Below are 27,590 nucleotides of genomic sequence, written 5' to 3' on the forward strand. Positions count from 1 at the left end.
ATACAGTCGACCCCCCTATAATTACGGTCCCTATAATTACGATTCCTATAAAACTACGAAAAAATATACGTATTTTGGAAATGTTGAGTCGGATTAGTTTAGAATCGATTAATTTTATGAAAGAAAACCTTTCAATCAGCCGTAGTCCGTAAACTTTACACGTGTCGGGCTGTGATTGGAACGACTCGTAAGAAATCGGATTCCTAAAAAATGAAACGTATCTATGATCTTATAGGGGGTCGACTGTACAGTATTTAATTTTGTCATTAAATTTATTTAAGTATGGAAATTTGCCTTTTCATTTCTAAATTTTATTTTGAAAAATACCAAATTAATGGTTAAATAATACGACACGTAGTAATTGTCAAATATTGAAACTATAGTGAAAATTCTTAAACGGACAGTACGTGGAAATAACGATAAACTAACAAATAATAAAAATCTGTATGTGGATAATTTGAGATATAAATTTGAATGCAGTTATTGAAGATAAAAATTTTATACAGGTAAAACAGAACGAAACTCGAATCAAGAATTAAAGAATTGTATTGGCACTCAAAATTAACCACCCTGCGCCGCAATTGCTAAACATTGTGGCAATAGTGGATGCGAAATAAATAAAAATACTACGGAAATGACTAAAAATGTAGCAACGAGTTGCGTAACTTTCCCGGGTGCTATAAGATTTTATTTTAAAAATAGTTCGTACGTAACGAGCCTTTTTCTCTTGTGTACAGTTGTGTATAGTAGGAAATAATAGCGAGAAACGGGGTAAATTTTGTATTATATATTTAAATCGTCGCAGTGAATTAAAACTTGCAGGAATTGTGTTGTTGCTGCTCCGACAAAAACAATACAGTAAAACGCAAACGTATTCGTACAACCGAATAACTTTGAGCTGGAAGTCTGATGAAAACAGATTTCAGTTACTATTGTTTTAATATAATTTTTTAATTACACAAGGAAACTTAATGAAGGGAATCGAAATTCAAATTTATAAATAAATTTTAAAAAATAAACTTAATAAATAAAAATAGTTTACTTAAATACAATGAATTCAGATTAGAGCAGTCCGTGCACTTTTAAGGGTTGTTTGATTCGAGGAGAAACAGTTATATTTTTCCATTGGCTCTATTATAAATTAAAATTACTATCCACAAATGCATTTTTAATGCTTTAATGTATTTACAGCGGACGATTGTCAACAAAAAAAAAATTATTTTCGGCTCATCGTTTGGCATTTGAAATGACTATCGGGACAGTTGTATTTATTATAAAGATCAAAGAAAAAGTACAAGCAACAGAAGTCTGAAGGTTTCTTACATGCATACACTATCCGTCCTTACGTGCCTTTAGTAATCTTTGGCGCCATCTAGTGCTTTACGTTGAATTCAAAATTATCCATTGTTCGTTGTTTCGTGTAATCATCGACGATGAATCAACAATTACGTCTGGCCGTAGCAATTTTTCAAGGTAGACTTATATAATGTCCATTTGATAATATACGAAGTGCAGTTTTGACTCTAACGTTCTGTACACCTTTGCAAAGAGCTCAGTCTCGACTCGACGGAGACAAATAAAACGGAGCAATGACGTATCAATAAAGCGTGATGGAAGAAAGGATGAGAAAGACGAGAAAGAAAAGACAAAAAGCAGTGCTGAGAAAGATAAGGGCCTCACACAGAGGTATAGCCCATGTTCAGACTAGAAAAGGAGGAAGAGTTGAGAGTGTAAGAAGGGGTAAGAGTAAGGAGAAGTAAAGTGAGATAGGATAGAGGGAAAAAGTAGCCAGGGTCATGGGACCCGTGGGCGCCTGCATCGCATTTATTAAATAATAACACAGTACAAAATAACAATAGGAATATTACAGAATTACATACATAGAAATATAATTACAAGATTGGTAGGCGCGACAATAGTAATTTGGAGTATACAAAAATACACGTGGGACAGAGACATATATTTACACAGTATAAAGAGGTTAACAGTAGGAGTTGACCGACAATGTCAGATGTAATCGCGGGTTACAAAACAGCTGAAAAAGTAAGGACAATAGACACAGAGAATACAATAAGTGGAGACAAGTAGACACAAAAGCGTACCTATAAAAGGTAGCTAAGTCCAATTAAGCTGATACCAAAAGATGCAAGATGATAAACACAGTTCCATAGGTAGTTGAAAATCCATCACCAACTATAGGGAAGAAACAATCTAGTAGAGCTTCTTGATATCAGCTGCAAATTTCTTCAGGGCCTTGAAATTGTTCTTATCAATAGTGAAGTCTTATCAATAGTAAAGACAAAAAGCAGACCAAACGTGGCGAGTGAAACGAATTTCTTTCAGACTGAAAGCGTGATCGTGAGTTGTAGTTTCATACTTTCACCAACAGATGGCGTTTTAAAACTGCAATACGTACAACAACCAGATGTATACAGTGTGGCTCTGCAAAAAAGAAAAAAAGACTTTTCTCATTTTCTAAAATAAATATTATGTCGTTATTCCAGTTTGTCTCGTTCGCATTTTTTTTCTTTTTCTGCTGTGAGTCTATAACTATCGTTAGAACGAAAACGTTGCTTCGTCGGCTTGCGCGTGCGAGCGCCGTAGGTAAAAGTTTTAATATATGTTTACGTGTCAGTTGGCAAGATTACGTGCACTCACGTTTTCGATAGCTCTCTTCTCTTTGTTGCATTTCGCGCCCTTCGCCTTCAATATTAATCACACTCAAGAAACACTAAAGAATGTACAGCAGCAGTTCTCAAACAAGAGCGTACTGGTACCGCTGCTTGAGAATTACTGCTCTACAACTCGTAGCGCTACAGTTTGTAGGAATAACCGATCTTCTTACGTAAGAAGGAATTGTTAATATCATTCTCGGGCGCAGCAGTGAAAAGGGTTAGAATAAGGTTAGAATAACGCGCTGATATAAAACATTTATTGGTACTGTATATAAAATCATATTTAAGATAAGGGAAGAAAGATAAAGTCACAACAACCCAAGCGAAAGCTGTTATAATGATAGTAAATATACTAAAAGAAAATATTTAATACTTTTACGGATGAATGTTGCAAGCAGAATATTCTTGAGTTCCATTTCCATAATTTGTTTATATCTGGAAAAATGATAGATCATTTTCAGCAATTTTTATATCTAACTGAAATGCAATTATTTCTAACATAGTAACTTTCCTATACAGGTATCACTCGTACAACTTATAACAACATACAAGTTTGTATTTTCTAAGACGTTCCGAGAATTCGGGAGATCGTTTGTACAAAGTTTCACAATTTTTAACTGCGAACTCCGTAATTCGATACTTTTTTTTTATTCAAGTAAGCGCGCGTGTCATCTCAGATTTGCCCATGGATTTTACATTATTAAAATTTTCAATTTGTTTTGTGTCTTTCGTCAGTTTGACTTTAATTTGTTTTTTCTTTTTTACTTTAACTTTCCTATCAAGGAAGTGTCGTTCGAGTTGCTTTCAGACACTAGCATTTAAGACCGTCAATGTGCTTTGTTTTTATAGATTAATCTTCGTATTTAGTAAAGTTTATTTAAATGTTTTTAGGTGTTATTAAACTTTTTTAAAGATAGGTAAGTAGTTATTAGCATTAACATTATTCAATTATATAATCACCACCATTAATTATAACTTTATTTTAACGATTTACTAAGTTTAGAAATCCTTTATTGAAAAAAGTTTTTTGGAGGCAAAAATTGATATTAAACTTCTTTGTATCAATACATCATCTTGCGAACGGAAGGTTTTATTTCTTGCGCTGTATTCTAAAGACCCGAATAAATGATAGTCAGTAGGGGCGATATCCGGCCAATATGGAGGATATGGTAGTTCCCATCTTAAAAGAGGAAAGTTAACCTTCGAATGAGTAAACGGATGAATCTAACACGAGTCTCGAGCCAAATATTATACTATCAGCTCCGATTAATTAAACGACATCTTAGCGTCATCAACGGCTCACCTATGATATCACACTGGAACTTCGTCTCCAAACAGCCGATCACCTGATCATTTTCTCAGGCCTAAGGAGGATAAAAGGGGTTTCAACTCGAGTTGCAACACGAACACCGGCAGATTCTAATTATAGCACCCAGTCTCTCGACTCGCCATATTCCGGCGGACACCAGCAGACTCCAACCAAGTCTCCAGTCTCTCCATGTTCCAGAGCGGCTTTTCTTCAAAAATCCAGCCTTGCCATCAGTGGCGTGCCGTCATTAGAAGCGGAGGAAGCGCCGCTTCCCTTTATTTTATAAAAAAATAAATACATATTAATTTTAATTATATGAAAATAATCGCACAATATTTTATTATAATCGCATTACGTATCTTATTACAAATTTCTATACTAAACGTGAAAAAAAAAATAAGATCGCTATTGTATATTCGAATATTAGTGACGGAATGGAATCTCTGTATTGTCAGATTCCAAAAGCCAGATTTGCGCACGCGCTTTACGGAGCACCGACCTCACCCGGTTTAGCCGGTGGAAGCCTACGACCTCGGTCGATGCTACACATTCCAACGCTTCCAATTCTATTCGGGACCGGTTCCGGGCCGTTAGCCGCCCGCCCGCTAGATATTTGGCCGATTACGTGAATAATGAGTAAATTTATAACTTAACCCAACCGATAAGGATTTAGTGGTACGTTTTTACGATATTTCCGTATAGTTGACGGGAGTTTTCAAAAATCCATTAAAATATTTGATATTTTTATTCCGCTCTCCGATTTTATATTACTCACAGATTTCAATGTTACACCGGTGATATTACGATTTCGTACGTCCCATCTCTAAGCGGATGTAGAAAAAAACGTGTACAATTCTTGTATAATGTTAAAAAATTAACCGTTACTTCGACGGCGTCATTTACAGCTAAATTTAATGAATGAGAGAGATGCACCAGGTACAGAAAAGGCTCTAGAATTTATTTTTTTTTAATTTACGATTTATGTATCCGTTTGTCATAAAAATTTGTCTTTCCACTTTTTCCCGAGACTACAAATATTCGAGTACAAAGTAACCGGTTTCGACTTATTTCTACTTAAGAAGTAGTTAAATAATTAAGCGATTAGGGAATTGGGGACGTAAACAAAACCCTGACGAAAAAGCTGGAATATTACTTAAACAAAAGCTTAACCGAACCAATCTATAGCCGAGTACAATGGGGATTGATTTCTTCGAAATACTGTATTAGATGTAATAAAGACAGACATTTTTCCAGTTCGACGAGAGTGACCGAAAAGTTGTAAATTTTGGAAATTTCCGTGGACAACACCTGGTCCTAAAACGAATTAGTTAGAAAACAAAAGACGGACAATCTATTAAGTTTAACGTATTTAGATTTTTACAGCTATGATGAGAAACGTTTAAAATTTACAACAACCCCTTCGCGTCCTTTGAGATATACTAGTGATACGACAAAAGACGTTAACCGGTATCGGCACCCTCGGGATTTGGCACGCATGCACGCACCGCACACCTACCAAGATCGTCTCTGATTCCATCCACGAGCCACTGATAGGGAGCACTTTTAACTAAGTGGATTGTTTTAATATTTAAAAAGTAAAGAATATCTTATGCTATTTTTATGTACGTTTCTTCACAAAACTATATTCATACAATCGAATATTTTGTACCAGGTATGTATAATTGTATATCCATCACACATTTTATTTCACCAAATAAGTTTTTATAATTTTATTTTTAATTTTAGCCCTTATATTATGGCTAGCAATTTAGAATGTAATTGCGATATTGAAAATTTAGTTCAAAAAGTTTTGGCTCGAGACCTTATAATGAAAAAGAAAACATTATTAAAAGAGAAAGACCAATGCTTAAATTAAATATAAATACGTCGACAAAAAAATTTGTTCGACATTTTCGCGATAAAATTTATCAAAACATAAAATGGCTTTGTGGATGCATAAAAGTGCAAAAATTGTTTTGTTGGCCTCGCCTACTATTTTCAAATAAAATTAGTGTGTGGAATGAGATTGGCTTTGACGATTTAAATAATTTGAGTAAAGCTGGCAAAAGACACGAAAATCGTAAATCTCGCATCGAATCTTTCGTAAAATTGAAGCAATTTGGAAATCAAAATAGAATAGAATTTAACATTAGTACACGATATAAAATATATATTGAAAATTATAACGAGATAGTTACGGCTAATAGATATATTATATTTTAATTAGTAGATGTTATCGAAGCGAGAATTGGCATTTAGAGGGCGTAGAGAATCTATTAAATCTAATATAACAGAGGTAATTATATTGAACTCGCTTATTTATTAAGTGCGTTAGATAATCTATTAATTAAAAATACATTTAAAGAAGTCTACGGTTTTTACTGGCTTATCGAACAAACGAATACGAATGGACTCTAGAGGCCTAGACCATCACTGACTGATTGCCCCTGGAAGTCGGCTTGTTACAAAAACGCAGCTTCCAAATCATCGAATGTCACGGCACGCCCCTGCTTGCCATTATCCTCTGATGGCTAGAGTCGCCATTCTCTAGGCCAGGGGTGTCCAACCCGCGGCCCGCGGGCCGCATGCGGCCCAATAAAGGTGTAAACAAAACCGACATATGTTTTAATTTTTTATTATTTATTTATTTCAACGGCATAAACTCAGAAAAGAAATTTCACAAAGCCATAAACCTTTATTTATATTTCAGTTTTGAGTGGAAATGAAATATTTTCATGTACTTGGAGATGTGTGAATGAAGAAGGATTACTAAATAAAGCTGGAGTTGTGACTCAAAGGATTATAGATCCAAATTTGGTGAAAGGAGAGAAAGGACAAAAGATAAAAAGTTGTCAGAAAGGTTAAATAGTTCTTCTGTTAGGCAAATATTGAGTCTTAATTTTCCAACCTTTCTCACTTCTTTATCTTTTCTCTTCTTTTTCCGCATTTGGCTCTATAATCCTTTGAGTCACAACTCCAGCTTTATTTAGTATTCCTTCCAGCGTTGCAAGATTTGGCTACATTGCGCCAAATGTGGCTACTTTTTTTAGTTTGATGTAAAAAATATCATTTGGCGCTTTGGCTACTTTTTGGGCTACATATCATTTATAAATATATTAGTCGAATAAAAATGCACTTTAAAATGGTGTTTCGTCGCTTTTTATTAATCAGAGACTGAAATATTTGCGTTTTTTCAAATAAATGAATTTATCTATTTCTAAGTAAAAATTGAAAGTGTCTGTAGAAGTAATTTTTTAAAATATTCTCTTTCGTGATAAAGTTTTAATACTTATTATTATAATCTAGACATGTTAATCCTTAAATATACTTGTATATTGGGCCACAAGTATATATTATATATACTTGTGGCCAGTGGTTATACTCGAAACATTTAACAAAGGGTTCGCTAACAGAAAATTTTTCCTTAACAATTTTTTTCGCTCAAATGGTGCATCGGAAGGCTCTAGTTTAGTAGTGTTACAGAGTATAATACGTATATTTTAATATATTTTTTAAAAGAAACAAAACCACTGAGAAATGTTATATATGTTTAACAAGGTTTGGAAAACTGAAAATGTTATCAACGGGTTCGGCCGAACCTGTGCGAACCCGCTGAATATCACCACTGCTTGTGGCCCAAAACTCTTTGACTTCTTCCAATGCGGTCCAGAGAAACAAAAAGGTTGGACACCCCTGCTCTAGGCGGAAAACCCTACGCCTCGGCAATTTAGGACAACTTCTCTCTCGGCGAGGCATTCCGTAGTTTGTCAGAATATTTGAAAGCTCTCTCTTCTTAAACGTAGATATCATAGAACGGGAAGGATTTCCCCCGAACCTCCCGAGCGCCGTTCTTACGTTTAGTATATAGTTATGTTTCGTAGTTATCTCGTAATCTAGGTTTATGTCGTTTATATTAAATATGTTAGCTTGTTTAAACCTTGTGTCGACTCCATTTTTCGGATTTTAGACCCCTATTGACTTACCCATTGCACTCCCCGACTCGACAGTCGAATCAACCCTCCTACTCAATATTCGTTTACGATTCGCGAGTTAGGACACGACCTTTAACTATCCTAACTGTTGTCAGGTTCTGACGTCGGAAGGATCTTGCAATCCCGACGACAATTTAGCAAATAGCCATCAGTAACTATTAACTATTATATTTTATAAAATTTCAAATTTAATTTAATACGCTGCGGTTCGATTCCTCGTTTTAAAATAGCGTAGAAATGATAAATTTTAATTTTAATCGTAAAAAAAAAATTAAAGTAAGAAATTAAGAAAGTAAATGAAGCTATTCCTATTTAAATTTTTCCAATACAGAATTTTCTTAAACTAATAATAATTTTCTAAATGGACAGTGTTTCCGCGGAATTGTTTAGAGCTCGACTTATGATCTCTAAGTTGTTATAGTGTTCATTATCATCATTTTAGGTTTTCTTCTCGAAAATATAAATTTAGAGCTATTAAAAAAATTTCATTCAATGACGAAGACGGATTTTTAATCCGAGGGGTGGTTAAAACGAAAACAGTCAGAAATTGTTACAAGTAATTTATTTACACTCGCGTGACCAGTAAAGGGCGAACAAGGCTCTTTAGTCCTCTAGAGTTCGTTTGTATAATTATCAAAACATTAAACATTAGAATATTCATTTATATTTAAATTATTAGAAAGAAATGTGAAAATATTTCGATTTATTCTCAATAAACTCAATTATAATATGTAAAATTTGAAAACAATATTCAGGTTTTATCAATAATATTTCATTATACTGAAACATATTCCCTCGATTGTAAATTGTAAATGATTACTATTGTCCTTCCAGCATCTTGAATATTTAAAGATGTGTTTTCACAACTATTCATTAAAATCTGAATTTTTTTAAGCCCGCGCTAATCAATGCTTCTTCAACGTCCGTAGCTGTATTAAGATAACATTCTAAAAATCTCAACCATTCAAATCTTTCCTGAAACTTCTTATCATCGCAAGAGTTTGGTCCTCCCAATATAATTAGAAAGTAATCGGCGCAATCGACTATATTGTTATCATTGCAATCTTTGCTATATTCCTTCATGTAATTTTGTATGCTTTCTTCCGCACACGCTTTAATCTTTGAACATCGTTTAAAATTATCTATAAAAAATAAAATATGGATTAATTATGTATCATTCTTTTGAAAGTGTTGGCATTTCCAGTTGTACAATTTTCAAATATACTTCGGCGCGAACAAATACACCGTTCGCTTATCTAATCGCGCCAATTAATTTAAAATTACGATTATAAATTTTTAGTAAATATAATTATAAATTAATTTAATATTTTTCAAATTGCAAATTTACCAAAATCCTTCTTGGAATCGTCCCGTCCGGGTTTATGTCCATCTACCCAAAACGAATAACCTAATAAATACGGTCCACACAAAATAATACTTTCGTTTAAACATTGAAATGACCTATCACATTCAGTCTGGGCCTAAAATATGTAATTAAAATCTTAAAATAATTCGAAAATTATTATATGCGAGTATCAAAAATCTTTGAAGCGTGGCGCGCAAATAGGCGTGTCGATATTCACTTAATTCACATATTTTTACCTGGCAAAAACAATTTAAGCATCTTCTATCAAGAATATCAGGTGTACAGGAAATATTTACTGCTGTAAAGATAAAAATATATAAATAAATAAATTTTATTTTAATATTTAAGGTACTTCTATCCAGCGATATGCGCTGGATCGAGCGAAAATGACGCGTTGCGAGTGACTTAAACCACACAAGTACTGAGAATCAAACATTTCTTCTACTTCTATTAAATAATTTAGAATACTTAAATATTTATTTTAATAAAAAAAAAAATTAATACGAACAGCAATAGAACGGTCGCGATGAGTCGCGAAGGTTAACGCGCGACGCATCGCGACTGTTTAGCGCGACAATATTTAAATTATATGCTAATTTTGTATGATATAATACACTTCAACGACTCATAAACATATATAAATGTCCAATTGACGCTGTTTAAAGAAGATTTTACGATTTCGACTTTAATTTTATTGTAAACTTTCACTAAAACATTAAAGTTAGATGTCATCCTGTCTCCTACGTTAGAAGCTAAGTTTACAAGTTAGTAACTAACCTGTTAATTAATTAATAATATAAATTAATTTTAGAAATGAATATGAAATACATAAAAGTATATTTTCTTTTATTTCTTCAAGTAAAAACAAGAGGCTGGCGAGGCAGAAAAAATGTTGGAAGTGTGATAAACATATTCTATAGAATACAAATCAGCAGAGAAGAAAGTAAATATTGTCTAGTTGTATCGTAATTGTTTCGTAATAACATTGAACTTCCAGACTGGATATACAATTACTTGATAAGAAAAATTCATAATAGAAAGAAAAAACATTTATTTATATGTACGAATTAAATCATAAATAAGGAATACGAACTAATAAAAGATAATAAAAATAATAATAAATGAACACAAAACATTTGTATTTCTCAGACTATGAACTATATACCTACTTTTGCACCCCCCTGTATAAATTAATATCTATTTATTACTTTAAACCCCAAATAATTAAATAATTGTAGTAAATACAATAAAGAATCAGATAAAATTACTTACTGATAAGGATGAACGTTACAAAAAGAATTGTCTTGATTTTCATTATATTATTTAAAAATCTTTGTTTATAATTGGAAGAATATTATTAATTAATCTGACGTATATTTAATTTATATACGACTGATATTTAAAACCAAATTTATTTCATTTTGTGTCTACATTAAGCTACGATACCTTTTTCATTTACTCTGGTAAAAAGGAGTGTTGAAACCTGTTTGACGAAGGCTACTTTACGACTACTTTGTCTGTGACTTGCAAGTTCTGACACCTTGAAAACATATATAAATTTTAGTATTATTGTAGTTTTGAATTCGTAGAAAATACTAATCATTAAAATAAATATTTGACTTTTTTAAGTTGAAAAGTATTAAATATATACAGTACAAGTTCGTTAATCTGGCAGCATTCCGGTAGTGTTTATATTTTCGCGAAATTAGATACGTTATACGCCTTATAAATATTAGACGTGTCGCCTGGTAAAACGGTTTTAATACAGTTGGATAAGCCAATCAATGAAAGCTCGTTTCACATGAAATGGATTACACCATTGGCTCGCTTGTCCAGCTTTTTTAAAGCCGCTTTACTATTTGATGCGCCCATTGCTGTGTATTCTGTATCGAGGATGTCGAATTAACATACTTCTATACAATTGTTTACATATTTGGTTTCTTAGACAGCCGGAATTTTGAAACTATAATGTTTTAAAACATTTTTACGGTTAATTTAATTAAACTTTTGACGTCATTTGTACTAACGTCATATTAAAGTAACAATACTTTCTAATTGTTTTTTTTTCTTATTGTTTAAATTATTTTTCATGATAAAGCGCTTTTCTTCGCTCGATTTTGATACTTTCTTTGGCAAAATTTTTATTAAGACCTTCTCGAAAAAGTATGTAATTTATCTCTTTTTATTTTTATGTATTTAAAATAGAATAAATTGATTTCCGTTTCTCTATATTCACGCATCAAATTCATGAATATACCGAAACGAAAATCATTTTGTGAGGGTAAACCTCACGAATACTCACGAAGCGAATGCATGAATATTTGTGACGTTTACCCCCAAGAAATGAGGCTACGTGTAACCGTAATGTGCCACTTATCCATTTGTCATTTGTTTGCATTGTACACCGATAAAATTCATACGCAGTGCAGATTAGGCCATATTTCATTGACAATAAGTTACGCGCTCAAATGGAATTGTCCGACTGCCGCAAATGCGTATGAAAATGATTACTGACGTGCGATCGGACCACGACTATAATGCTACAAAAGTACAGTACCTTATTACGTTATTACGTTATTTATCAAATCCTTGTTTTGCATTTATTATATTTAATTTTTTCCTTCGAATGATTAAATTTAAATTAATTTTTGTTAATTAACTAATATAAGTGAAATTCTTCTGACTATTAAAATGTAGAATGAAGTATTCGAAAGCTTTTCCGAAGTAAATTCGTTATATCCTTCTTTTTTATTCTCGCCATTAATTTTAGTACAACTTTTTATAGAAAAATTTCAGATAAAAGTATTTAGAGCCCAAGTGGTATCTTTCTTATAAATGAAATCATATTCTGGCTTTTTAAAAAAGAGAAAGGTTGGAGTCGGAGTCGGACTAATTATTGAGCGACTCTGCCATACTGATTGTAAATGCAATTTAAGGGTACTCTGTTCTTGGTTAATAAAACTACTAAAAACTGGTAAATCGCAAGGACGATAATTACATTTAAAATTTACAAAAAAAGAAAACAAATTTATTTTACAAGAAGTTAACAGAAGAAAACAAGGGGGTCTCGACATTTTTCATTTCCCGACGTCCTTTTCACACCTACAATTAATCAATCAATAAATTCTCTTGTGACCAGTGCCCGTTAGAATCTGTTGCATTCCTTGTCAACTCCCTTTATGTTGTCCGATCCTGTGCGGCATGGTAGAGATCTCGGAGGTCTCTTCCAGTCTCAGATGTCATCAATCCATCTTTTGTGAGGTCTGCCAGTCCTGTTTGTACCATCTATCATTCTGAATACTAGGGCCTTTAATTCTGTTTCTGGGATCATTTTGCAAATGTTCCCAAATAGTTACAGCTTCCTTCTGATTACCGTCTGAAGGGTGGTTTCTTTAGGTTGGAATTTTCGATATATTTCCTCGTTTTTGACCATATCTAATCAATTTATTCGCAATAGTTTTCTATAGCAGTTCCTTTCGAAGGCTAAGATTTTTTTGATGAAAGATCCTGTTCATGGCTCACGTCTCACATCCACATAGGATGCCACTGAGAATGTAAGTCTCAAGAATACCGAGTTGGTTCTCGGAATGATTTCTCTTCTCTTCCAGATTTTGCCTTTCCTCTGTCGTTGCTTTTCCAGATCTGTCATATTTCGAGAGGGGTTGGACTTAATTAAGATTTTACCCATTAATAACATTTACAATTTTTTTTTAATAAAACCTGTCTCTACTTTCAAAATTAACCTTTGCCATTTTATAATATTTAGTAGTATGAAAAATTTTATAACGAAATCTCATAAAGATAGGGTCTTACACAATTTTATTTATTAATAGTATGATTAATAATATAAAAGTTATTTTTAAAATAAATTCTCATAACTGCAGGTAAAGTTGAGCAACTCCTTGCTAGATTCTTTTTAATATTTGTTGAACCAATCGCATTCGTTTCTCTTGCACATTTCAATCAAGCGTTTGTTGTAAAATACCACTGCTCGCATTGTGGACGTGGCCGATCTTCTCTTAGTTTCTACAGAAGAGGAAAATTTAAAGCAAACCTGACTATAACCAGACGTAACTGTTGATCTATCGTCGATAATTACACTAAACAATCGATAATTCTGAAGCCAATGTAAAGCATTAGATGGCACCAACAGAACGCAATGCGTTGCCTCAAATTACTAGAGGTCTACTCGTGTGAGGACAGATGATGTGTACATATAAGAAATCTACAGACTCATACCATATATAATTTTTATTGATCTTTATAAAGAGTATAATTGACTCGATAGTCAATTCAAATGCTAAACAAAGAGCCAAATATCATACTTTTTTGATTTGATAGTCGTCTGCCGTAGACATATTATAGAATTAAAAATATATTTATGGAATTGTGATTTCAATTGATAACAGAATCAATACAAAATAAGATTGTTTCCCTGAATCAAACAAGTCTTAAAGTCAGTGGGATTGCTCCAATCTAAATTCGTGGATTTTGACGTAAACTATTTTTGCTTAAGTTTGCTTATGTAATTAAATCATATTAAAATGAGTATAACTGAAATATACAGTGGAATCTGTTTGTAACAAAGCATCCATAGTCGGAGAGCCAGGTGTTGGAGAGTTCGAATATGGCTGCCATCGTAAAGATTTTAGTTTCCTCTTAATTTTTCGCTTTTTAAGAATTTTTTCTTTCTCCCACGGGAAAACACCAGAATAATAATAAAATATTTTAAATTTCTTTAAATTAATAAATAAATATTTTCATACTTAAATATCTGTTTGAGAGAAAAATTGAATAAAATTATTTGTTACGTAATTCATTATCCTAGTCTTGATCACGTATGATGATTAAAATAACAATCATTTGATCAAACCAGTTAAAGCAATTATCGAAATTATGTTGTATTGATTATTACTATCAATCAACATTATTTCCATGAAATTAAAAATTGTATTCAAACTTAATTACTTTTCGCGAAATGAGCGGCATACCGAAAACCCCGGGGTTCCTGGCACGCTGGTCTCCCGTTTTTATGCGGAATGCCGCTCATTCCGCGAAAAGACGGTATTCAAAAGTAATTAACATTCAGGATATTAAAAAAAAAAATTGGCTAATTACTCGTCGCGTCCGATAAATGTTCATCATAAACAAACTCCACATAGTATATTAAATTTGTTTAATATACTATGTGGAATTTCCTTGACAAATAATAATAGTAAAAATTAATTGTAAAAATCGAAAACGGCATTTGTTTTCTTCTGTCCGAATTTCCATTTAAATAAGTTGTAGATTATGTTTGTTTCTCCAAGTGTAGTACGTAACTGCGGCTAAATAATTAGTTTGGAAAAGAAATGGCGGCAGCTATTCGCACCACCACTCATTATAGGCTTTCTAGGCCCGAGTCGCTGATACGCCGCCCTGGTGGCAGAGCTTATCTCTAGAGCAGTGTTTCTCAACGGGGGCGATATCGCCCCCACGTGGGCGTTTTTCCATGTTGAGGGGGCGATTAGTAACAATTTATATTTTATGGGGCGAAAAACAATTTTCTGGGCGATATAGTAAAACATTATATTAAGAATAATTAGATATTTTATTCGTTATATCGTACAAAAATTAAACAAATAACATTATACTAGTCACTAATCTATTCGATGCAGTACGAATTTGGCGTTAGCCTTGGCCCTGGGCATCGGAATTTTGAAGTGAAGGGGGCGATACTACGTAACGGTTTTATTGAAGGGGACGATACTACGTTGAAGGGGGTGACGATTCGTTAGAGGTTGAGAAACACTGCTCTAGAGCGTTTGTGGAAGAGAGTTCTCCAAATTTCTATTTTAGTAATCGTGGTTCTGTTATAGAATGAGGTAAACTTGTTATAAAATCATATTTTATTGTAATTATATCTTTAAAATTTTTAAATTATTTTTATTTAAATTTTATAAATATACTCTGCAATATCAATTAATATAAATAAACTTAAAAATTATTTTCAACAATATTTCAAAATTAGTAGTTACAATTTTAATCGGAAGATGGCGGAACTATCTAGAACATATTTCGTTCTTTATTTCGGAATTCAGGTTTATTGTAATTACATTCTTTCATTCCTTTTTAAAAAATTCATAAAATTTTATAAAATTTGTTAAAATAAAAATTTTATATAATATTTATTTCTTAATGAGAAATGTCTCCAGCTCGATTTCTCTACTTTTAAGATGTCACATTTACGATTAATGACGTGAAAGAAATTGCCCTAAATACACAATAATATTTAAATATAATATTAAATTTAATAGTTTATGAGAATATCTATTACTAGTCGTGATTAAAAATAAAACAATGACTTCGAGGGCCCGCTCGGGTCAAATGACACGGCGTTGTATTTTGATCACAAACGACCCACTCGTCAGCGGAATCAAAATTTACTCCTTTTAAAACAGTGGTATGCTGATCCTAAAATGCTTCCGACGTAGTAGCCTTTTAAAGACGACGGATTATACCGGCATGCAACTCCTGCTGCCTCCTATGTTCAGGCCTTGTTTTTCATAGTCATCTATTGCATATTTCGGGAATTCCCGAGTTATAATAGAAAATCTTTATAACGAACCTTTAAGTGTAAAGCGAGAAGTCGTAAAACGGGATCTCTGCACTCGCAAAGCTAAAGATCGGAACGCTACGTTACAAAAATAATTTATTGGATACCAGAATGTGTCTCCAAACACCAATTACGACATTAATTATTTAATTTAATTCTAAAATTGAAGCATTATAATTATTAAATTATGAATTATGCAGGAAAATTAGTGAGACTTAAAAGTAGATTTACGGTGTCTCTTGAGATTCCAAACAATATAATTGTATATTAAAGAGTACGAAGCTGAACGGAAATAAACTTTATTCTGGTGTATGAATTTAGTTGCCATTTAAATTAATTATTTTTTAAACTTAATAATTGTGATGCTTAACAGTGTCATCTTTTTTCTAATTACTAAGATGAATTGTGTAATTTTTCAATTATATATAAAATGGATCCTTGAATGGAGTTAAGAAAATTGTTTTATTAAATATTTATAAGTGTATAATTTAATATCACTATTTTATCATTCTTTATAAGACAAAAATGTAAAAAAACATTGAATTTAAAATTTTCATTTATTATTCATTTCTTAAATATTTAATTGTATCATTTATTATAGTCTTGTAAATTAAGTTAAGTAAATTAAATTTTAAACGATCTAAATGAAATTTATAAAGATTTTTAGCTTTTATAAACTTTAAGCTTAAGTTTTTGTGGCTTTATGTCGCTCACCAGAGTCCAAACGGTCTTCATACCCTGAACGCTGGTAGTTCGGTCGTGGGTTCGCGCCTCGCTCGGACGGGCTGACCACGTGGAGTTTTCCGGGTTTTCTCCAGGTCTATAACGCCTAAATAAGTTTCCCTTAAAAAGGCATCCCCTAGGCAGATCGCCCAAGTGTTGCGTTGCCATAACTTAACAAACAGAAACTTTATTTTGCTAATTGCTCTCGTTCTTACATATAAGATGGTTTAAATTTTCATTACAGTCGAAAAACATAAATAAAACGTCATAAATAATACCATGACCAGAAATTTGTTTTAAAAAAAGACTAAAAAATAATCTTTGTAATTCAGTTTGATTCGATCTTGCAATGCTTATGCTTGTGGATGCGGACTACGGAAGATTACCCAAAAGTCAGTTTAATCGAAATATGTGTTAAGATTTTTTCAGGAACACCAAAATCGGCATGGAACAGTTACAAGTTACCTATCTAATTCATTGCTTTGAATGAAGCAACGGGAATCAGAATAATCAGAAATTATTCGTGAGGAATTTTTAAATCGTTAACAGCAAAAATTCATAACGTGTTCTTTCATTGATGTACCGTACCCACATCTGGCCGAATGAATCAAATCTGTGAACATTACTATTCGATCGCGGGTTTGCGCCTTACCAACGGTCTTATCATGTAGTGTTTTCCGGGTTTTCTTCGTGTGTCTAAAATCTCAAAAGGGATCAGTCCTCCTCCCAAATCCCTATTGAGGACAATCTGCCAAAAAGGGGCGCTTCTCTTTTGGCAGATTGCCCAAATGGTTCAGTCAATGAATCAATTTTATCTTACCTTTTCATTGGTTATTACAGTAATTTTCACTTTCTTATTAGAACTTATCCCAATGAATATTTATTGGTAATCAAAAAACTAGAATATAATTATACATTTAAAATTTTAATGCTATTAATCTCCCATATTAAAGTACTTGCTGTGAGCCCGGTTTTTCTGGGGCTTTCGAGGGGGTGGGCCGTCAATAGGTGTTGACTGTATATAATATAATCATACAATAATATAAACAATTTACAATATAACATATTATATTATATATTAGTCTTTCCTGGCTTCATGAATTTGTCTTAGCATTGTGAATTACCTAACAAGCATACATACATATTTTGACTTTTATGTACTGTAAAGTACAGTACATAGGTAACTATTACACTATAGTATAATGATAAATATTAATATTTATTCAAACAATTTGGTATGAATCAGATATAAAAAATAAAACGCGCATAAGTAGTTCTTTTCAAAATACAGACGATAAAATCTGAAAGATTTTAAAATAGCTCAACGTAGATTGGATGAAGACACGTTTGCTGTACTGTAATAGGTTAAAAAGAAAAGTAGGCAGAGTTATTTCCATTCAGTTCCTCCAATCAATTGCCACTATCAGCATTTACTCGTTAGTTTGGCGTCGAATCGCAAATATTAGTGAAGTGACAAGTGAAGATTTATATTGAAATTCAGCTCCCCTTGCAAAGAAAATACAAAGAAGATAATTAAGATTTGTCAAACTTTAAAATTATGTAAGACATTTTCAAAACTTAGTTCAAGAAAATTTTTTTGCACTACATTTTTTAAGGTTAATTTTAAGTTAATCTTTATTTTTATTTCATCTGCAAAAGATAATATTAGTTGATAATATACTTTGAAATTTTATAAAACATTTATCATTTTTTTTAATCCTAAATTTTCTGTCTTTTCCAAATATTAAAATAGAAAATGACAGCATTAACTGTCTTTAATGATTAATGATGTAAAAACTCACGACTTTAAATTGTTATTAAAATTTTTTAAAATATTTTAAAATATTTTAAAAACTTGGAGTTTTGGATTTTTTTATATAAATTTTATAATATAATTAAGAAGTTCCTTTTATATAATTATTAATAAGTCACTTCTTATTTAAATACTGACAAACGAAAAACTCTAGGAATCATCGTTCTCCACAATACAGAATAATCTTCGGAATAGTTTAAATTTTTTAGTTTTTTGTGAAAATTTTTATCAGTTTTTTAGCTTAAGTTTCGTTTAATATAGCATTTACGAGACTGATTATTTAAAACTTATATAATATTTTTATTCTAACTTATGAAAAATCTTTCGTCACAGTTATAAAATCATAATTTTCCTGGTTTTATTCCCGTTATCGGTATTTAAATAATAACTATAATATGTAGTAATCAATTAAATAACGCTTACGAAACATCTACCAAGAATGTGGTACGAGTTTTATGTTTAAAATACAGTACCAATAAGTTTATATAAATTACATTTGTAACGTTTATTAACTATTATACATATAAGATACATTATTAAAATGTACAATTTGTGATTCAGTGTCATTATTTTCTGCTTTAAACAGCAGAAAGTTGTTATCACTACGATGAATACCGAATGAAATGATTTGGTTCTGACTATTCGTTAAAGTTAGACGGATCTTAAAAGTCTGCTATTTCGTTAATCTGATTGGTCGAAGGCGTGTCTATTTATAGTGATAGGCGGGATTATCGTAAATTCAAATCCAATAATGATTTAAATTGCAAAAAAGTTAGAAATTAACACCAATCGCATGTAACTTTAAAGTTAGTGAGTAAGATTTAGCTTCCATTTTGTACGACAGATATTTTAGGACTTTAGAGTCCATTAAAGTATTTGACATTTATTTTTATACTTTTTACTTTTTAAAAATTATACAGAAATTTTCTCAAAACATTTTATAACTATTAGAATCTGTTAAAATAACACGATCATTATAACATTTATTAACTAAGGCTGAGTGCAGTTGAGGCATTGAGCGTTGGTGATTGGTTGAAGATCATCATTCGTCACAATTATGCTAATTAATAATAGGATGTATTCGTTATGTTAGAATAGTGAATCTTATTACGTCATTTCATACTTCCCCACTACGAAAAAGTACGAAAGATGGAGGATAGAAAAAGGTTTGTTCTAATTTTCAAGGAATTTTTTTCTATGGAAATTAGATTATTTCTATAGAACATTCGTTAGAATAGCTTATCACATATAAAGTGGGAACTTGATTTTAAAAAATATATAAATATTTATATTTATTATTTACTTGAAATCACAAAAATTCTATTTGAATTACGAAATTCATACATTTCTTTTATTTAACTGAATGTAATTACATTTTATAAGATGTTACGTTTACAAAGATTAAAATTTCATCAATATTTTCTCATATTTAACTCATTATATATACAGATGCTAGAGAGAAATTAAATTAAGCAGAGATTCCCAAGTTTATGTTCTCTTCATACCTCGATTTCTTGCTTCGCCACGTATTCAAACATTCCGGATATCAAAATTAATTTAAATAAATTGTCATATGAATAACTAATTTATAAAGTAGAAAATGGATTTATTAAAAATGAGTAGAGTTAATTATTCGAGAGAAATGTAATAAAATTGTTTAAAAGTTTAACATCCAGACAAATTGACAGACGTGAAAAAAAAATCAGTTAATTAAACGAAAAACTTGGATTAATTGTCATATAAGAATAAAGAAATTTTAATATTATTTACACTAAAAATGTTATAAGTTAAAGAATTTTTAATATTTCGTTGATAAAAATTAATAAAAATAAGAAAATAAGGAAGTAAAAATATTTTTATAATGTTTTTCGATTTTTTATTTTATTTTATTATTATAAAACTAGAAAATATATCCGTTTATCATTGAAGAATGTCTTCGAGTTCTTTCAGTAGAATCTATATAAAAAGCAAATTCTGTTAGATATAAATATATTGAATAATCTTTACGGACCAGCTGTTGGTTAAGGAAAGCGTGAAATTAAAATTTTAAAAGAACTTTTTACAAAAATTATATTCCATTTTCTCTTCTTCATAATTATAAAATGAACAGGATTAAATTTACATCTTCATTCCTAAATTAAAGTTTGTTTATTAAAAAATGCTAAAATTATGTTTAATTTTATTAGAAAATCATTGATAAAAAGTTAAGTCTTAAAATATTTTTTACAATTTTCTAAAATTAAATAACTAAAAAAGTTATTTTTATACTTAATATTATACTTAAAAATTACTTATTAATTGATAAAATCTCTAAAAATTAGTACAATTATGAACAGTAAAATTATATTTTATTAGAAAATAAATGTAAATATTCATTTTTAAAGGTTAATTTATGTTAAATTCTTTTTAAATTATTTATTAAAATCTCTTAAAAACACAAAAGTCTTTAAAATTTTATTTAAATTAGTTTAATCATAATTAGTGTAATATTAATGAATTTTCAGAATTTTTAACGCAATTTGTTTTAGAATTTAATTCATGTCTAATGTTACTGAAAGTTCTAAATATGTAAAATTTCTAAGAAAATTGCATACGTATGGCAAGCATCTTTATAATTTTTTTTGAAATTCGAATAAAAATTGAGAATCTTAATACAGTATATATTTTTAATGTAGTTAATTTAATTAATGTATAAATTTATAATTTTTCTAAATTAAAAAAGTGATGACTTAGGGCCAAAGTATAAGAAATTTGTTTTAGAAAGTCTTCCAATTAAGAAGAGTTACGAGGTTAATTTATGTTAAATAAAAAAGTAAAATATATTTAATAATGATTAAATCTTTAGAAAAATAAAAAATAAGGTACAATTAGTTGGAGACGATTAAAAAGTTCTAAAAATTCGATTGATATTTCTTAAGTCCTCGTAAATTCAAGAAATTAATTAGAAAATTAATTTTTTAAGCCTTAATAAAAACTTGCCTTAATTTAATTGATAGAATAAAATAAAATAAAAAGTTAAAGAAGAACAAAGGAGGATATTTTTTTATTTATTGAACTAATTTTATTGTTTTCTAAAAGTATATTAAATGACAAATTTAAAGATAATTACCAGATCTTTTGACATTAAATAAATGAAAATTACCTTTTATCTAGGGAATTCAATTATTTTAAACGATTGTAATTAGGAAAAAACATTTTGGGAGTTTTTTCAGATATTTGAAATCCTTTTTGAAGTTTTATTTTTTAAAAAAGAAACTTTCTTTGAAAATATCACCAATAAATACAGCAAAACCCGTGTAAATCGGAACCGGTTATACAGGTTTTACTGTATAACCGATAAACGATACTGAATATTCTTTTCCGGTTTGGCAGGTTTCCGTTTTGAACAGGTTTTCGTTAATATAATCCGTTTTATGAAGGTTCCATTTTGTACAAATTACTTCTTTAAATTACTTTTTTGTCTCACTTTCCTTAGAAATTAAATTAAATAGTTTAATAAGCATTCTATTAATCTTCTAATACAAAACTTAATCGGATTTTCATTAAAAAGAAAAAAAAAAAGAGTCACGCGGCTCGACGCGACGGGACGTGACTCGTCACATCGTTCGTAAGCTCTGCGAAGGTTTTAAATTTTTACTCCTCGTGCGAGTGGTTAAATTGGTGAGTAAACGCATTACTTAATATATGAATTGAGGAGTGGTGTTTATTCTAAATTTATTTATTAGTTTACGGCAATTTTTTGAAATATTAATATATTGAGGTGCTTGTCGCGCTTAGCGACGCGAACTCGAATCAGAAATGTCTACAAAATCAGGGATATTAGCAATTTATCTGTATTATTTTTTCTTTAAGAACATTTATTGTTTTTAAAATATTATTACTTTATAGAAATAAAAAAAGGAATGGATAATTAGTTCTCTAAATTATGAAATTGTTATATGACGCGAAGAGGAGCGGCGCGCGGCGCGATCGAACCTGTATATTCTTTACAATAAAGTGCGAAATTTAAAAAATAAAATTATATTATACAATAGTAGGAAAGAATTAGTTGTATTTTTACATGTTATATAATAATTGAACGAAAATAAATTAAACGACAATACAGTTTGGCAATCTTTTTCCGGTTTTACTCGATGGCGTTGCGTCGCGCGGCGCCAATTATATTATTGACGATACACAAACTATTTTGTTATTTTTTAATAAAAATACCCAAAACTTTTTCACAATTCTATACAATATAATAGAAAGAATAAAATAATGGTAATATTATATAAAAGTTAACCTAATATACCAGCGACGCGTCAACGCCAAAACAAATTTATTCCTATAAATATCTTGTAGTTTTGGTTGAAAAATCTAAAAAAAAAATTACTTAAAAAATTGAATTATAATATAAATAAATAAATGAAATATTATAAAAATAACCTTTATCGTGAAATTCACGCCCTTATATAAACCATTGTTTCAATTTAACACGTAATAATTTTAAGAAAATGTTACTTGATATTATAATTTTTATGACCTTAACGCACGAAATTCATTTTCCTAGTAAATTCGATAAGAACAGGAAGTTTAATTACGTCATATTTACCACTTCCTTAAAGTTTATCACCTTAAAAAGCTAAAAAAATGGGTCGCTTATAATTCAATTTGAAAGTATAAAACATTAACAAGTGTATATAGGAACGAATTTTACGTCATAACAGACTATGTCAAGGTCACCTTGAACTTTTACTTTCAAAATAATTTCTATTTTTTGTCATTGTTTCCGAGAAGAAGAATCCATAAACAAATATATCTATAGAGGTAACAACTATGCTAGTGTTCTTGTGTAAGTTTCTATTGATTTTAGGTAAGTGTTAATTTATAATATATTGATACTATTAAAGCCACAAGTTGTTGATAAATAATAAAACTATCATTCAGATTTTTTGATTGACAGAAACCTAGCAAATGGCAAAAAAGATACGACAAATCCTGTCGAGAACACGTGTTTGCTCTGCATCTGCCAGGTAATTCAAGGTTATTGTTATTGTTATTGTTATTTTAAGTTAATATTTTAAACTTATAATTCCAAATAAAATTCTTGTTTCTTTATTTTATTGGCTTTATTCCAAAGTTAAATATATTTTAACATTTATCGGCATTTATCTGACGTTTACATCCGTCAGATTTAATTTATAATTCCTAGCTTCTGTTTATTTAAAATATAATTTTTTTAAAAAAAATGAAATATGTTCGTATTTAACTGTTTATAAAAAGCAACAAATTATTCAAGTTTTTTGATTTTCTAACGATTAATTAAGATTCAAAATGGTCTATCATTCATTCACTTTAACATTATTGATTATTAAGTTAATGATGCTGAATTATTCCACACTTCAGGATGATGATTAATTATTTTATTGATGATGATGAATTATATAAATAAGTACGATGATAAACGCTTAGCTTTTCAATGATAAGCGATTATTCAAATGAAGTTGATGATCATTCATTCTAGACGCGAATGATGCGTCAATTCGTCTTCTTGATCATTCATTTTAGTCACAGGAGATGCTTCAATCAATGCTGTTAAAGATGATACATCGCTTAATTTAGCTGATGATGCATTAATCGTTCTACTCAATGCAAATGGAGGCCCCAAAAACAGTATATTTAATGTACAGTACAGATATTCATTGCTCGTGTCTCGATAAAGGCAAAGAGGCCCTCTTGTTTCTCTTGCACTAGACCTCTAGTACCTTTGAAAGGGCCTAGTTCTTTGATAATGATTAATTAATTAAGCGAAAAAGCTGATTGGGTTATTCTAATTAAAGATGACCTTTTCTATAATTAAAGACTTCATCTTCATTTGTGACTTCTACACAAATTGAACTGAAAATTGTTTTATTTTATAATGTAATGATAATTAGAGAAGAGTTAAAATATACAAAAAATGAGACTATTCTTTTATATTTTTAGGCTCTAACTAATTGTAATCCTCTTGAAAAATGTGAACCTGGTGATAAAAGATACGGACCATGCTACATTACAGAAGAGTACTGGAACGATGCCGGACGTGAAGGAGAAGGTAGGAATTCATTTTAATTAGTGTCAAATATATTAAAAGTATAATAAATTTTATTTGTTTAATAGAAAGGGAGGATAGCATTTTTCCCTCCTATTAAATATTGCTTTTAAAACAGCAATTTTAAAAGTAAAGCCTGTAGAAAAACGCCAGTTAAAGTATTTTTTATAAATATAAGTGGTTCTCTGTGATAAACGTAAGATATATTGAATAATTGATTTTAACAATGATTGATTAGAAACATATTCGTTTCATTATAATAGTATATACTATTACGTCAATTTTACGTCATTTTAGTATTTGTCATTATAAAATCTGTAGGAGTGACGTCGAATTGACGTAAAAATGTACTGTACTGTACTGTACATTTTTACGTCAAATAAGTTCTGTTTCGAAGTACTGTACATTAATTAAGAAATTGATGAATTTAACACTTATTTATTTTTACATTAATCAGTAATCAATCTTTTATGCCTGATATTGTTTTACGTGGTAGAATATTTTAAAATTAAATTTTGATATCTAAAAGACATCTTTTGGAAAACTTTAAAATGACATAAAATTGACGTAATAGTATATACTAGTATAATGAAACGAATACTCAATAAAGTCGGTAATTTTATTCATAATTGTTCCAATTTAAGTCTTCTTATAACAACTAAAGGACTGTTCGATTGGTTGGAATAGTGTACATTTTTACGTAAATTTGACATCATCTTTTAGAATTTCTCATTATATAATTGAAGCTATGACGTCAACTTGACGTAAAAATATACGTTATTCCAACCAATCGAACAGAGCAAGTATCCAAATTTTAAAGAAATTCAATAAAATATTTTAAATAAAAAATTCTAAATTTTTCTAAATATTGTTATACTAAAGTTTCTTGCTATAACATGATATTAAAAATGTATACACCTCACTGGTCTGTCCGTCACGCTATACATTTAAAATAATACAAAAAATATTAAATTATTTTAATATAAAATGGACATTCGTTAATATAGTTTTCATGTATGTTCTGTGAAAAACAGCCACAGATAAATGCATTACCAATTTTACCGTAAGTATAGTAACAATATAATTAATGCACTTAAACTTTAAAAACTGATTAATACTCAAGTGGCCCAAAATTAGATAACCACATTTTTTTTCAAACAATTCTGAAATTTTCTGAACCTGTGTCAAAGCATTGTAATTTTATACTTTAAACAATTTTTTCAAATTTTATAAGCATTTGAATAAGACAGAAATTTAAACTGTTTAACTGACTTTTGGGCCACTCCTGTACGTTTTTATTTATTTAAATATTTTACTTTTAATTTTATAATAAGACAATTCTATAATTCAGATTTTTTGATTGACAGAAACCTAGCAAATGGCAAAAAAGATACGACAAATCCTGTCGAGAACACGTGTTTGCTCTGCATCTGCCAGGTAATTCAAGGTTATTGTTATTGTTATTGTTATTTTAAGTTAATATTTTAAACTTATAATTCCAAATAAAATTCTTGTTTCTTTATTTTATTGGCTTTATTCCAAAGTTAAATATATTTTAACATTTATCGGCATTTATCTGACGTTTACATCCGTCAGATTTAATTTATAATTCCTAGCTTCTGTTTATTTAAAATATAATTTTTTTAAAAAAAATGAAATATGTTCGTATTTAACTGTTTATAAAAAGCAACAAATTATTCAAGTTTTTTGATTTTCTAACNAATAGTAATTACATTTTAATTATTTATTAATCTTACAGACTTCAAAATTTGTGTTAACAATTTTGATTGCACGAATAAAACAATACAAAGATACATAGAAATAAATTCTGTCGATTGTAATAATAATGGAAGACTCGAATGTGGAGATTATTTTTTAATTCATGCTCACGGGAAGGACGATTGTTACCATTCAGACATCGAAGAGACTCCTTCGTGGTTAAGGTTTCTCGAGTGTTACCTCAACCAAGTTTCTAAACCCCGGGATGTCTTAGAAAACTTGATTTTCAATAGAAACGTGTGACTTAAAAGTATTGTTTAATCTAAAAAAATAAATTAAATAGTATTATTTTGAAAAATAAAATAATTTTTGCGTACGTTTTGTATATATAAATAAATAAGATAAATTTTTAAAGCGAGAGTAGAGTATAAAGTTGATGTTCGGAAGTATAAAAGCGCTGTTGAAGTGTAAGAAAAGATGAAAAATGGAATAATTTATCTCACTCCGGAGCAGTTGTATGAGATAAAATAGTTCAATAGTTTATCAGAATGAAGAAAATACAGAAAATAGAATTTCACAATCAAAGAAAATAGCTATAACTCTCCAGTTGAGAGCTTTTGGTTGTAGAAGTATAAGTGGGTATCTATTGTGAGTATCTTTTTTCTATTGAATGAACTTGTCAATACGAAGACAGGTAGGACAAATTCTCAACCGAGTTCTTTAAATGGAAACGTGTCGTGGAAGAGTGTTTCACATTAATTTACTTTACCACAACAATAAGAAAGTTAGAGAAGTTACATAAAAAATTAATCTTAAAAGGTTGTAATTAAAAAATCAAATTTTTATTAAGTAATTAAGTTTTATTGAATTAAAATATTTTCAAAATTAAAATAACTTTTTAAAATTATTTAATAGTGTAAGCTCGAATCGACCACTAGAGGGCTACTTTATAATTAGCCCTCTAACGGTTATTACAAATTTTAATTACAGATACATATTCCACAGATATTTTACACAGGGACTATACTTTGTTACGTGTTCGAGAAGATTTAAATGATAAGAAAATTTAGAGTTAGAATTAAGAAACGTTATGAAAAGTTTTTAAAAATAAGAAATATTTCAAATTTACAATTATCCTTTTTCTTCCTGTAATGATTCGTGGAACCTTTCACCGTGCCTGTTATAAGCCGGGCCTACAACCAGTTAGTTCGACACATTCAAATTAAACTATCTACGAAATTTTTATGCGCCGACGGAAATCGAACCTGAATCTCCAGGATGACAAACACGTGTCATTATTGTCTCAGTCATCAAGATGTATGCATCAG

At 30.0% G+C, this 27,590-nt stretch overlaps 2 protein-coding genes across 5 annotated transcripts; one reads left to right on the forward strand and one right to left on the reverse strand.

The window, feature by feature from the left end:
- Positions 1–8,552: 8,552 nt before the first annotated feature.
- Positions 8,553–10,815, reverse strand: LOC111636820 (lysozyme-like). The gene is made up of 4 exons (XM_023382160.1): positions 10,615–10,815; positions 9,579–9,640; positions 9,325–9,457; positions 8,553–9,118 (listed from the first exon to the last, which is right to left on the reverse strand). The coding sequence occupies exons 1-4, from the start codon at positions 10,655–10,657 to the stop codon at positions 8,850–8,852; spliced, it is 507 nt and encodes a 168-aa protein (XP_023237928.1). The 5' UTR covers positions 10,658–10,815; the 3' UTR covers positions 8,553–8,849.
- A 600-nt stretch (positions 10,816–11,415) lies between these two features.
- LOC111636822 (lysozyme-like) lies at positions 11,416–27,014 on the forward strand. Of its 4 annotated transcripts, none has more exons than XM_023382161.1 (5): positions 11,416–11,505; positions 23,023–23,325; positions 23,400–23,485; positions 24,438–24,546; positions 26,303–27,013. In XM_023382161.1, the coding sequence occupies exons 2-5, from the start codon at positions 23,289–23,291 to the stop codon at positions 26,563–26,565; spliced, it is 495 nt and encodes a 164-aa protein (XP_023237929.1). In that variant the 5' UTR covers positions 11,416–11,505; positions 23,023–23,288; the 3' UTR covers positions 26,566–27,013. The 4 variants fall into 4 exon arrangements, 3 of the variants coding, with proteins under 3 accessions (XP_023237929.1, XP_023237931.1, XP_023237930.1); XM_023382162.1 differs by lacking the exon at positions 11,416–11,505 and adding an exon at positions 21,657–22,133; XM_023382163.1 differs by lacking the exons at positions 11,416–11,505; positions 26,303–27,013 and adding an exon at positions 24,612–24,911 and having other exon boundaries at positions 21,648–23,325.
- The last annotated feature ends 576 nt before the right edge of the window (positions 27,015–27,590 follow it).

This window comes from Centruroides sculpturatus, unplaced genomic scaffold (assembly GCF_000671375.1).
Source record: "Centruroides sculpturatus isolate CEXI.00-Female unplaced genomic scaffold, Cexi_2.0 scaffold975, whole genome shotgun sequence".
Taxonomy (NCBI): domain Eukaryota; kingdom Metazoa; phylum Arthropoda; class Arachnida; order Scorpiones; family Buthidae; genus Centruroides; species Centruroides sculpturatus.